This window comes from Megalobrama amblycephala, linkage group LG11, assembly GCF_018812025.1.
Source record: "Megalobrama amblycephala isolate DHTTF-2021 linkage group LG11, ASM1881202v1, whole genome shotgun sequence".
Lineage (NCBI taxonomy): Eukaryota > Metazoa > Chordata > Actinopteri > Cypriniformes > Xenocyprididae > Megalobrama > Megalobrama amblycephala.
In genome coordinates, this window is record NC_063054.1 from 40,114,341 (window position 1) to 40,124,664 (window position 10,324).

At 33.3% G+C, this 10,324-nt stretch overlaps 1 protein-coding gene across 1 annotated transcript; it reads right to left on the reverse strand.

Moving 5' to 3' along the window:
* Positions 1–284: 284 nt before the first annotated feature.
* On the reverse strand, positions 285–9,465 carry LOC125278688 (BICD family-like cargo adapter 2). The gene is made up of 11 exons (XM_048208013.1): positions 9,047–9,465; positions 8,744–8,786; positions 7,571–7,692; positions 6,182–6,263; positions 5,580–5,757; positions 4,307–4,380; positions 3,855–3,931; positions 2,866–2,966; positions 2,066–2,154; positions 1,717–1,848; positions 285–1,124 (listed from the first exon to the last, which is right to left on the reverse strand). The coding sequence occupies exons 1-11, from the start codon at positions 9,110–9,112 to the stop codon at positions 961–963; spliced, it is 1,128 nt and encodes a 375-aa protein (XP_048063970.1). The 5' UTR covers positions 9,113–9,465; the 3' UTR covers positions 285–960.
* Positions 9,466–10,324: the final 859 nt, after the last annotated feature.

Genomic DNA, 10,324 nt, shown 5'->3' on the forward strand with positions numbered 1-10,324 from the left:
CTTTTCTTGTGCCTGAAATGTTTTTTATAAAAACTGAGAAAAAAAAAATGAACAAAAATGTAGCTTTAAACTTAACACCCATTTTTTAAAGTGAAAAATACAGTATTTTCCTTCTTGTGGTTTGTTGGCTGATGGATGTATGATATTGTTTCCTTCATGTAATAACTTGTGAGAGTGCATTTCTTATATTACACATTGTTCTTTTTTTTAATTAATAAAAGTCTTTAAAATACACACTAAATTGTTACTTTTTGAAAGTTGTCTCACAACACTAAAAACACAAGTACAATATAAATATTCAGATTTATTTCAAAAGTGTTGGGGTTTTTTTCACAATTTGAAGTCAATGTGAAAGAGGTTTCTGGTCTTACTGTGAGCAATTCATCAATGCATGTTGTTCTAAAGAGAAATAAACATGAAGTAAACATGCTTCAAATACTGACTGCAAATGTTGAAACGTACACAAGCATAAATCGAACTCTCTGACTGTTTGGGTGTTTTGTGTTGCATGTTCATGTTCAAAACCCCTTTTCTGCATCATTTCAAAAGCCGTTTTGCATGTTTTGTTGTTAACTAATTCCTCAGTTTCTGGAATACTGTATGGCTGAATTCAGAACCGCATACTAATCTTACTATTTCTGCCATAGAAAGATAAAATTAGTAAGAGTAGTATGCAATTATGCGGTTCCAAATATAGCATGTCAATGCAATACTTACAAAGCCTATAAAGACTCTCTGTATCTAATGTGTGTCAGTCTTATTGAATACTACAAAAACTCAGTGTGCACCATGGACTTAATTTGACCTCAACGTAGATCCATTATATTAGAAATAGATCAGTCCAGGCCTTCATGACAGAAGTAAACTGTCCGTTACACTCTTAAGCCTACCTAGTCAACACTTAAAAACAAGGTTTCCATTTCCTCTAATAGCAGCACGATGGTTTATCGGCCTTTAAGGTCAGAGGTCACTGAGACTGAGATCTGGAGGACTGTCTGAAATTCTGTCCAACCCTTCAGCATCATCAAGGTTGCTCTCAAGCCCACTTCCAGCATCACTGATGTCACCTCCTGAGAGGTCTGAATTTAGACGAACACGTCGGCGCCTCCTTCTGGTTTGTAGCTCTAAAATCAATTAGAAAAAAGGGTAATTGTTAGTGTAAACCTGGGTTTCCCCAAACGGGGTTCGCAAGTTTAATGAAAACTAATAGTGAATTAAATTGTAAAAATGTAAAATAAAGTAATTAAATAATTTTAAAATAAAAGTATTATATATACACGTCACACATGAATCCAATGCGATTACGTAATGCGCAAGACAAGCATTTGTGGTTAAAAAGTATATCATTTTTATTTTTTTTAGAAAATGACCAATCGTTTCACTAGATAAGACTCTTATTCCTCGTCTGGGATCATGTAGAGCTCTTTGAAGCTGCACTGAAACTGACATTTGGACCTTCAACCCATTGAACTCCAGTGAAGTCCACTATATGGAGAAAAATCCTGGAATGTTTTCCTCAAAAACAAATTTTCGTTTCGACTGAAGAAAGAAAGACAAGCATCTTGGATGACATGGGGGTGAGTAAATTATCAGGAAATTTTAATTCTGAACTAATCCTTTAAGAAAACAATGAAAAAGGGTACTAAAGGATTCACCCTTCAGTGCACGTGTATCGCTTGTGTCAGTGTCTGGCGCGGTTATGTGTCCATGTGTCACCTGGTTCTTCCAGCCAGGATGCATCCAATTCGTCTGAGCTGATCTCAGCCAGACTGGGGGTGGGACTGAAATCATCCTCCGACCCTGATGACACCCTTCTCTCTGGCCTCGTCTTCAAGGTTACCACTGGTACTACACAGGTGCAAGAGAAGGATGAAAGGACACCGCATAAAAAGAGGGAAACTGCACAGAAATCTTTAAGGAGCAGCAGGCAAAAATAGATTTGATTCCAAATGTCAGAGAGAGACTAAATGATGGTTTTTGGCACAAAAAAACAAAACAAAAACCTAACATTACAAGTGGCCTTCAAAGAAAAACAGTATAAGACCCTTTAATTAGTGCATCTCACCTGGTTTCTGTGGTACCTGTGCAGGTGTGGGGAGGGCGTCTCTCAGGACCAGACCTCTCACCTCGTCCTTCAGCTCAGACACCGTGACTCTGAATCACACAGAGAATATAACGTGCCCTCCTCTCATCAGGCTTATTATCATTAGATACAACTAAAACAATAAGATAAATGTTAACTGAAATAAAATATTAAAAACACACCTTTAATTTCACTCATTTCATTTTATCTAATTACAACATTTCTCAATTGTGTTTAGTTTAAGTCGAAGTACTAAAATAAACTAATCGGTAACACTTTACAGTAAGGTTTCACTTGTTACCATTAGTTAAGTACATTATTTAACATGAACTAAGAATGAACAATACTTCTACAGCATTTAATAATCTTAGTTAATGTTAATCTCAACATTTACCAATGCATTGTCAAGATCAAAAGATGGTCATATCATGAAAAATCGGACTTTTCCCATGTTTAAGTGCTATAATCGAATCGCATTCAATGGAGCCTTTGGACCAAGTGCAATGATTAGACGAACATTTTTTGGTCCTTGAGACTTCCACAGAAGATATATTTACACTTTTTAATATTTAGACCACTTCTATTATTGAGTGCTATGAGGATGTGAAAAGAGGTTCAACCAGTATATGAAAAACATTGCCTACCCTAGCTTCAAGAGGGTGAAATATCTTGAATTTTAGTTGTTTCATCTCATTTTAATGCTTGTTTTGTTTCATTTTAAAGTCATCTTGAGGCCCCTGGTTGAGAACCACTGCTCTAGCTGTTTTGTAGGATGCACTCACCTGAGGTCACGTACTTCCTGTTGAGTGTGCTGGTATTGCGACACAATCCGAGCTAGTTCAAAACTGTGTGCACGGTACGAATCTGTAAAACTCTCTAATGTCTGCAGAAAACAAACATCACATGAGCACTGAAATGTGTGAACTGAACCAAAAACAGCACAAAGAACATGCAACTACACAGCAAAAACATCTCATTCACAACATGAAGCCTTATGCAAATTGATATTGCATATTATATACTGCATATCATAACAGAGGACATTTACATACAGAAGTCATTTTAAATGCATATTAAAGGTACAGTAGCAGCAACTTGTTTAATTCAATACAAATTTTGACTAACTTCAGAAAAAAAAAAAAAAAAAAAAAAAAAAAAAACATTTTAAGATATCAGAAAATGCAAAAGATAAAAATATGTACACTAATGTTCAGAAGTTTAGGGCCGGAACAATTTTGAAAGGTTTTGAAAGAAGCTCACCAAGGCTGCGTTTATTTGAGAAAAAAATACAACAAAAACAGTAATATTGTGAAATATTATTACAATTTAAAATAACTGATTTCTATTTGAAAATATTGTAAAATATAATTTATTTCTGTGATCAAAGCTGAATTTTCAGTATCATTACTCCAGTCTTCAGTGTCACATGATCCTTCAGAAATCATTCTAATATGATGATTTGCTGCTCAAGAAACATTTATGAATATTATCAATGTTGAAAACAGTTGTGCTGCTTCATATTTTTGTGGTAATCATGTGATACTTTTTTCCCAGGATTCTTTTGATGAAACATATGTTCAAAAGAATAGCATTTATTTGAATCTTTTGTAACATTATGCATGTCTTTACTGCCATTTTGGAGTAATTTCATGCATCCTTGCTGAATAAAAGTATTAATTTCTTTGAAAATTAAAAAAAAAAAAAAAAATCTTACTGACCCCAAACGTTTGAATGGTAGTATACATACCCTATGTGTGTATGTTTCACTTACCTTAGAGCTGCGTTCATACTGTCTCCTTGTTTCTCTGGCCTCTGACTGGAGCTGGAACGTATCTTCCTCCTGCCGCACTACAGAAACACAAACCAGTTTGCTTTTTCAACATTCATGAACATGGTATAAATGTAGCCAAAATGGCCAGAGTCAGAATGTCTATCAATATTGAAGTCGTTATGAATGTGAAGCCAACACAAACACAGCCCGTATCTGAGCGTGATGTTTATTTACGTGACAGAGGAGGTGTTTATTTTAACACAAAGTGCATTTGCACTGGCAGAAAGCCCTGACTGTAATAACAGGACACGCATATACTGAAAGAGTTTGATTTATGCATGTAACATTATAGTGTATATCTGATATGCACAGGTGGAACAGTCAGTTCATGCATCTATAGATTCAAACATGCTCTATGCAGGTATATGAAAAGTAACTAGTATATGACCTACTCAGTTTGTTTTTGAGAATGTCCACCTCTCTCCTGAGCTGCTCCAGTTCTTCTCTGCGGAGTTTAGAGCTGAAACTGTTTACAAACAATCAATGTCTGTACTCTGTACATGTACAAGCTGTCTATGCTCACAATGGATTACTAGCATACTTAGTTTAAAGTCAAGATGAAATCAAACTGACCCCATTTACTTTTACGCATTCCAGATCTTATTGTGCATGACAGGGTTGAGCGACAGAGTGAATATTTACAATATATTTGCAACGCTTTTTTATAATATACACTGATGGTGAAAAGTTTGGAATAATTCCAGTTTTTTAAATGCGAGTCTCTTCTGCTCACCAAGGCTGCATTTATCTGATCAAAAATAAAGTAAAACATTAATATTTTGAAATATTTTTACAATTTAAAAAAATGTTTTCTATTTTGATATATTTTAAAATGTAATTTATTTCTGTGATGCAACGCTGAATTTTCTTCAGTCTTCAGTGCAGTGTTTTTAGTTATTACATTAGATTTATTATAATTTTAAAAATAATTTTAAATTAGCTTTTAGTTATGTCAGTATAATTTTTAGTCATTTCTTTTGTAATTTTATTAGTTTTGAGTATTGCCATTTATTTATTCCAGTTTTAGTTAATTTTTAGTTTTTGTTTTTTTTATTATTTCCAGTTAATAATTTTAGTGCTTAAAATTTAAACTTAATCTTATTTCAGTTTATTGCCAAGACAACTTTTCTAATTTTGATTTAGCTTAAGTTCAACTAATATTTTTATTTTATTTTATTTCAGCATTTTATTTTATTTTGTTTCTATTAACAGCAAAGGATGCATTAAATTGATTTAATGCAACAATTATAATGTTACAAAAGATTTCTATTTTGAATAAATGCTGTTCTTTTGAATCTTTTGAATCACGGTTTCCACAAAAATATTAAGCAGAAAAACCGTTTTCAACATTGATAATAACACGAACCATAATTAATACTTGAGCACCATTAATAATTAATAATAATTGAGCACTAAATCATCATATTAGAATGATTTCTGAATGATCATGTGACACTGAAGACTGGATTAATGATGCTGAAAATTCAGCTTTGATAAATTACAAAATGTGAAAACAGTTATTTGAAACTGTAATAATACTTCACAATATTACTGTTGTTCAATGTATTCTTGGTGAGCATAAGAGACTTCTTTCAAAAACATTACAAAAATCATAATTATTCCAAACTTTAGACCGGGTTTATTTATTTTCCACTCATTCCAGACCTTTCTTCCTGGTTTCCTAGAGTCGTGGCTCGGTTGATCTGAGCTCTCAGGCTGCTCAGCTCTCGATCCATCTCTCTCTTCCACTGCTCTATCCGTCGATCCGGTCCAGGGCTCAACGATCTCCGCTCCGCATCCCGCTCTCTCTCCTCCAGTTTATCCTGAAGTCTCTTCTGCTCCTCTGGAAGAGACCGGCTCTAGAATTAATATCATCTCAATCAGAGCAGATTTTGTCCTTGGCATATTCTATTTATAATCTTATTGAAAAGAAGTGTTCATTAAAGGGGTCATGACATGGATTTTTTAATATTCCTTGAGGTTCACTTATAATGATAATAAAGTGTTTTGCACAACAGACTCAAGTGCGTTCAGAAACTGAACACGCATCTGTATACTGTATCCAGTGTAGACAGCATCATTGATTATAATGGGTTCGATTTTTTTGTTTTTGACGCAACGCTCACATCCAGCGTAGGCAAGCGTCAGCTGTTAAGTGACTAAACGCCAGTGGGCGGGGCCTATGGTGCGATGATGTATAACTCTAATTTGATTTCTCATGTCATGACCCCTTTAAAATCTTGAAACACATTAAGATGGAAGATCACCTTGTAATGTTTGTATTTGTCTATGCTGAGCATTTCGTTCTTTTTCCAGTAATCGAAGATTCTGTGTTAAACTCTCAATGGCCTGTGGCAAAATAACATACAAAACTTATTTGTTATTTGAGAATGATACACTTCAGTTTATTATATTAAGGCAAGACGCTTCAGTCAAAACCATTGTTTTTTCATACATTAGACTTCAAAGACTTTATATGCTCTCTATCTATTTGCATCTGTAGACTTTTTTAATTTACAACACACCAAACTTTACAGTTTTATTCATATTTATATTTTGAAGGTTTTTACCGAAGGGTTTGTTCATATATGATTTGCCTGATATATATTTAACATTTTATTCCTAAACCCATGGTGAAAACCTTTTTTTTCTGCCTCTTGACTATTTTCTGAAAAACTCTAATATATCAACAAAATGAAACAAAAAGTTTTAAACCTGGCTTTATCCAATGTTCTTATTTCTGTTCTGGAAATGTATACAAATTCTGCATATTTAATTACTTAATGCCTCATTTGCATATTTAAACAACATTTTAGAAAACTTGTAATACAAAACAATTGTTTTAATGTACTGTAATTGAACAGTATGGTGATAATATGTTAAAATGTTAAAATGTTTACCCTATTCACCTGATGTATCTTGCCTTAAAGGGATAGTTCACCCAAAAATGAAAATTGTCCAACGGCATTCATCACTCGATTCGTTTGGTCTGATCGCGCTCTGACAACGGCAGTGATGTCTCGCTCTCATTGAAGTACATGCGCGAGACATCACTGCCGCTGTCAGAGCGCGATCAGACCTCACGAATCGAGTGATGAATGCCGTTGGACATAGTGGTGTATTAGAGGTAAAAAATGATATAAATACTGTTCGGTTTCTCACACAAACCGATCGTTTCGTGTCTTAAGACATCAGTGTGTCGTCACAAGCTGCAGGGTTTAATTTGGACTTGTCTGTCGTGTTTTATTTACTCTTATAGTCCAAGTTCCCGCTGACTTGCATTATACCACTGACAGACGGCAGCAGTTGCAGTTAAAAATCATCATTTGTGTTCTACTGAAGAAACAAAGTCACCTACATCTTGGATGCCCTGGGGGTAAGCAGATAAACATCAAATTTTCATTTTTGGGTGAACTATCCTTTTAATAATCTCCAAAACAAAATGATAAACACATATATTGTGCCTCAGTTTACAACCGGTAACGTCCATCTCAGGTGATCTGATTTCAAGCGGACAGCACTAAATACAGATAAATGATCCAATACATCATGTGATCCAAACACATATTAATAGCAGATGAACTCAACTCTCCACGTGTGATCGGATCAGACGTCAGACGTTAATATCATGTGACTAGAGCAGGTGTTAGTCTGACCTGACTCTGTTGCTGTAACTGTGTCTGGATGGCGGTCAGATCTGACCACTGAACCGCAGGACTGAGAGAGGAAGTGGGCTTCAGATCAACGCCGGCTGTGACATCTCTGACCGGAAACACGTCTACAGACAGAAACACATGAAATCAGAAAAACATGTACAGTAGTGGCCAAAATTGATGTCTGGAGGGGATATTTGTTTTTAATGACCCTTTGATGAAACCATCAAGATATTTTCTTAATATTTTAAGTATGAGGTAAGAACAAAATAAACTTTGTTATGGAATTTATGGCATGTTTATTCTGTTCTCACAAATAAAACAATTGACTACTAAGCAATATACTTGCAAAATCTTTTTAAAAAAAAAATAATAATATTTGAATAAAGGGTGAAGATGTCAATTTTCCTAGACCAGACATCACTTTTGGTCACTACTGTAATAAAATATCAATAAAATAAATTCACTATTATAAAACACACTTTTTCCGCTTTGTATTTATGTTTGTTAGTCTGCTTTGAATTATTTATTCATTTTATTTGGTTTATTTGGTCCATGGTCCTCGGTCTTACCCCCTCTGATCAATGAATTTCCATAATTTTTTCCCAGTCTGTCAAAATTACTAGATAAGAATTTTTTTAATTATTATTATTTTATGGATATTTAACTCCCAAACAGGGTTATTATCTTTAACTAAAACTATTAAAACTTAAAAAATCTAATATAAATACTAGATGAAAAACTTCAACTAAACAAAAATTTAAAAATGAGGCACTAAAATTATTAAATTGAATAAAATAAATAAAAACTAAAACTGAACTAAATCCAAAACTGAAATAAAAAATAAATTATACCTAAATAATGAAAAAATAAATAAATAAATATGGCAAAAGCACAAAATGAAACTGAAAACTGAAAATATAAAATAAAGACAATAATAGTATATATAAATAAAACTAAACTAACATTGCTCCCAAATAGCAAATTTAGTATTTTAATATTTTGACAATAAAACTTTTACTCATTTCCATGACTCCTTCAGGCCAAAAATGATTATTTTTAAAATTCCATTTTTATTTCCAGGTTTTCCATGACTATGGAAATTGAAAAGAATTACACAGAATATTCTCGATCTGTCTATTAATTGACTCAATAATCATTTAAAAGTGAGTTTACCTTCGGCTCCTCTGGGAGATCTTCCATATGTAGTTAGACGTTCCTTGTAAGACACAATATTATTAACTGAGGTAAAGTAAAGCAGTATTTTACATAAGAAAATAAGTCATAGATGTTCAGAATAACATAATGATGAGTAAATAATGACAGCATTTTAATTTTGAGTAAACTGTCTCTTTAAATTTATCTAGCAGACATGTAAAGAGCGCACTCTAGCGGCCAGTGTCTGCAACATAATAAACTGACATACATTTAAGAAAAATTCAAATTCAAGATTATTAGTGATGAAATACACTCTCTTACTCTCATTTTTGCGACACTTCCGTCGGCCTCGGAGATGATGGAGCTCAACTGATGGTCCCAGTTCATCCTGAGCGCCTGATAACCGGCTTCTCGAATTAAACACGAGCATAAAACCTGTCTGTCTGCTTTATGAAGGCACTTTAATCCAGCGGGAATGATGACAGGTGAGGTTACAGCGACAGGTAAACGGATCGCATAATGTCACCGGATTCTGAAGGTCTTTCAGCTTTAGCAAACAAACAACTGATAACAATAACGCGCGCGCGCGAAACACTGAAGCGACCGGTTATTATTTCAGAGAAACTTTACAAACGAATATCCTGTCATAAATAGATCATAAAAGTTCGATTATATGTCTAAAATCCTCTTTTCATGGGGCCAGAGCCCATTTCAGTTTAAATCCAGGAGCCACTATATTCTACGCCACTTCCGTTGCACCACATGGATTATGGGAAATGTAGTTTAAATCTAGTTTAATGGCCGATCACTCCATAGCAAACAAACTGGACCAGTACTAGATAAATCGAGGCGGGGGAAAAAATAATAATATTCTAAGATATATGACACCATCCACATACATTATATTCTACTGCATACCTGTATGTTTACAAAAAAAAAAAAAAAAAAAAAAAAAATATATATATATATATATAGGTAGATTGGTGTAATTGGAAAAATAACATTGATTACCCCTTGGCTAACGAAGTTAGTCAAACTAGATCTTAAGACACAGACAGTCTTAATATAGTGACTAAGTTTATGCAACTGGCCCCTGGCCTAACGTATATAGCTTACTAGCCTATGATATATTTATTTATATTTACATATTGAATGATGCATGCAATTTATTAAAATAGTCACATGTAACCTATATTTACTGTTTACTTAATACAATTCAGTGAGTAAGAGTCAATATTACATTTATGTGAACTTTAGTTTTGGTTGCTTTTTGTGCATATTTTAGTATTTAGTAGTCAAATGTCAAATGTGGACCAAGGTTATTATAGTTAACTAAAAGGTTAAAATTATAGTTAAATAAAAAACATTTTTGTTACTTAAAATAAAACCAACATCAACTAAAATAAATAAATAAATAAAATATTTCAGCTATAGTTGCCAAAGCAACATTTCTCCTTTTCATTTAGTTTAACCTGATGTTCTAAAATAACAACTATATAGTATTTAAATATTAAAATAAAAATAAAAATGACAAAAACACAAAATTACTAAAACAAATAAACAAAATAATTATTTTTGTAACTCATTATGTTATAAATC

Coding starts and splice junctions, on each gene's coding strand:
- LOC125278688 (XM_048208013.1), bottom strand. CDS start 9,112: ATGAACTGGGACCATCAGTTGAGCTCCATCATCTCCGAGGCCGACGGA. Junction 8,787..9,046: donor GAAGTGTCGCAAAAATGAGA/GTAAGAGAGTGT, acceptor GTGTCTTACAAG/GAACGTCTAACTACATATGG. Junction 7,693..8,743: donor ATCTCCCAGAGGAGCCGAAG/GTAAACTCACTT, acceptor TTCTGTCTGTAG/ACGTGTTTCCGGTCAGAGAT.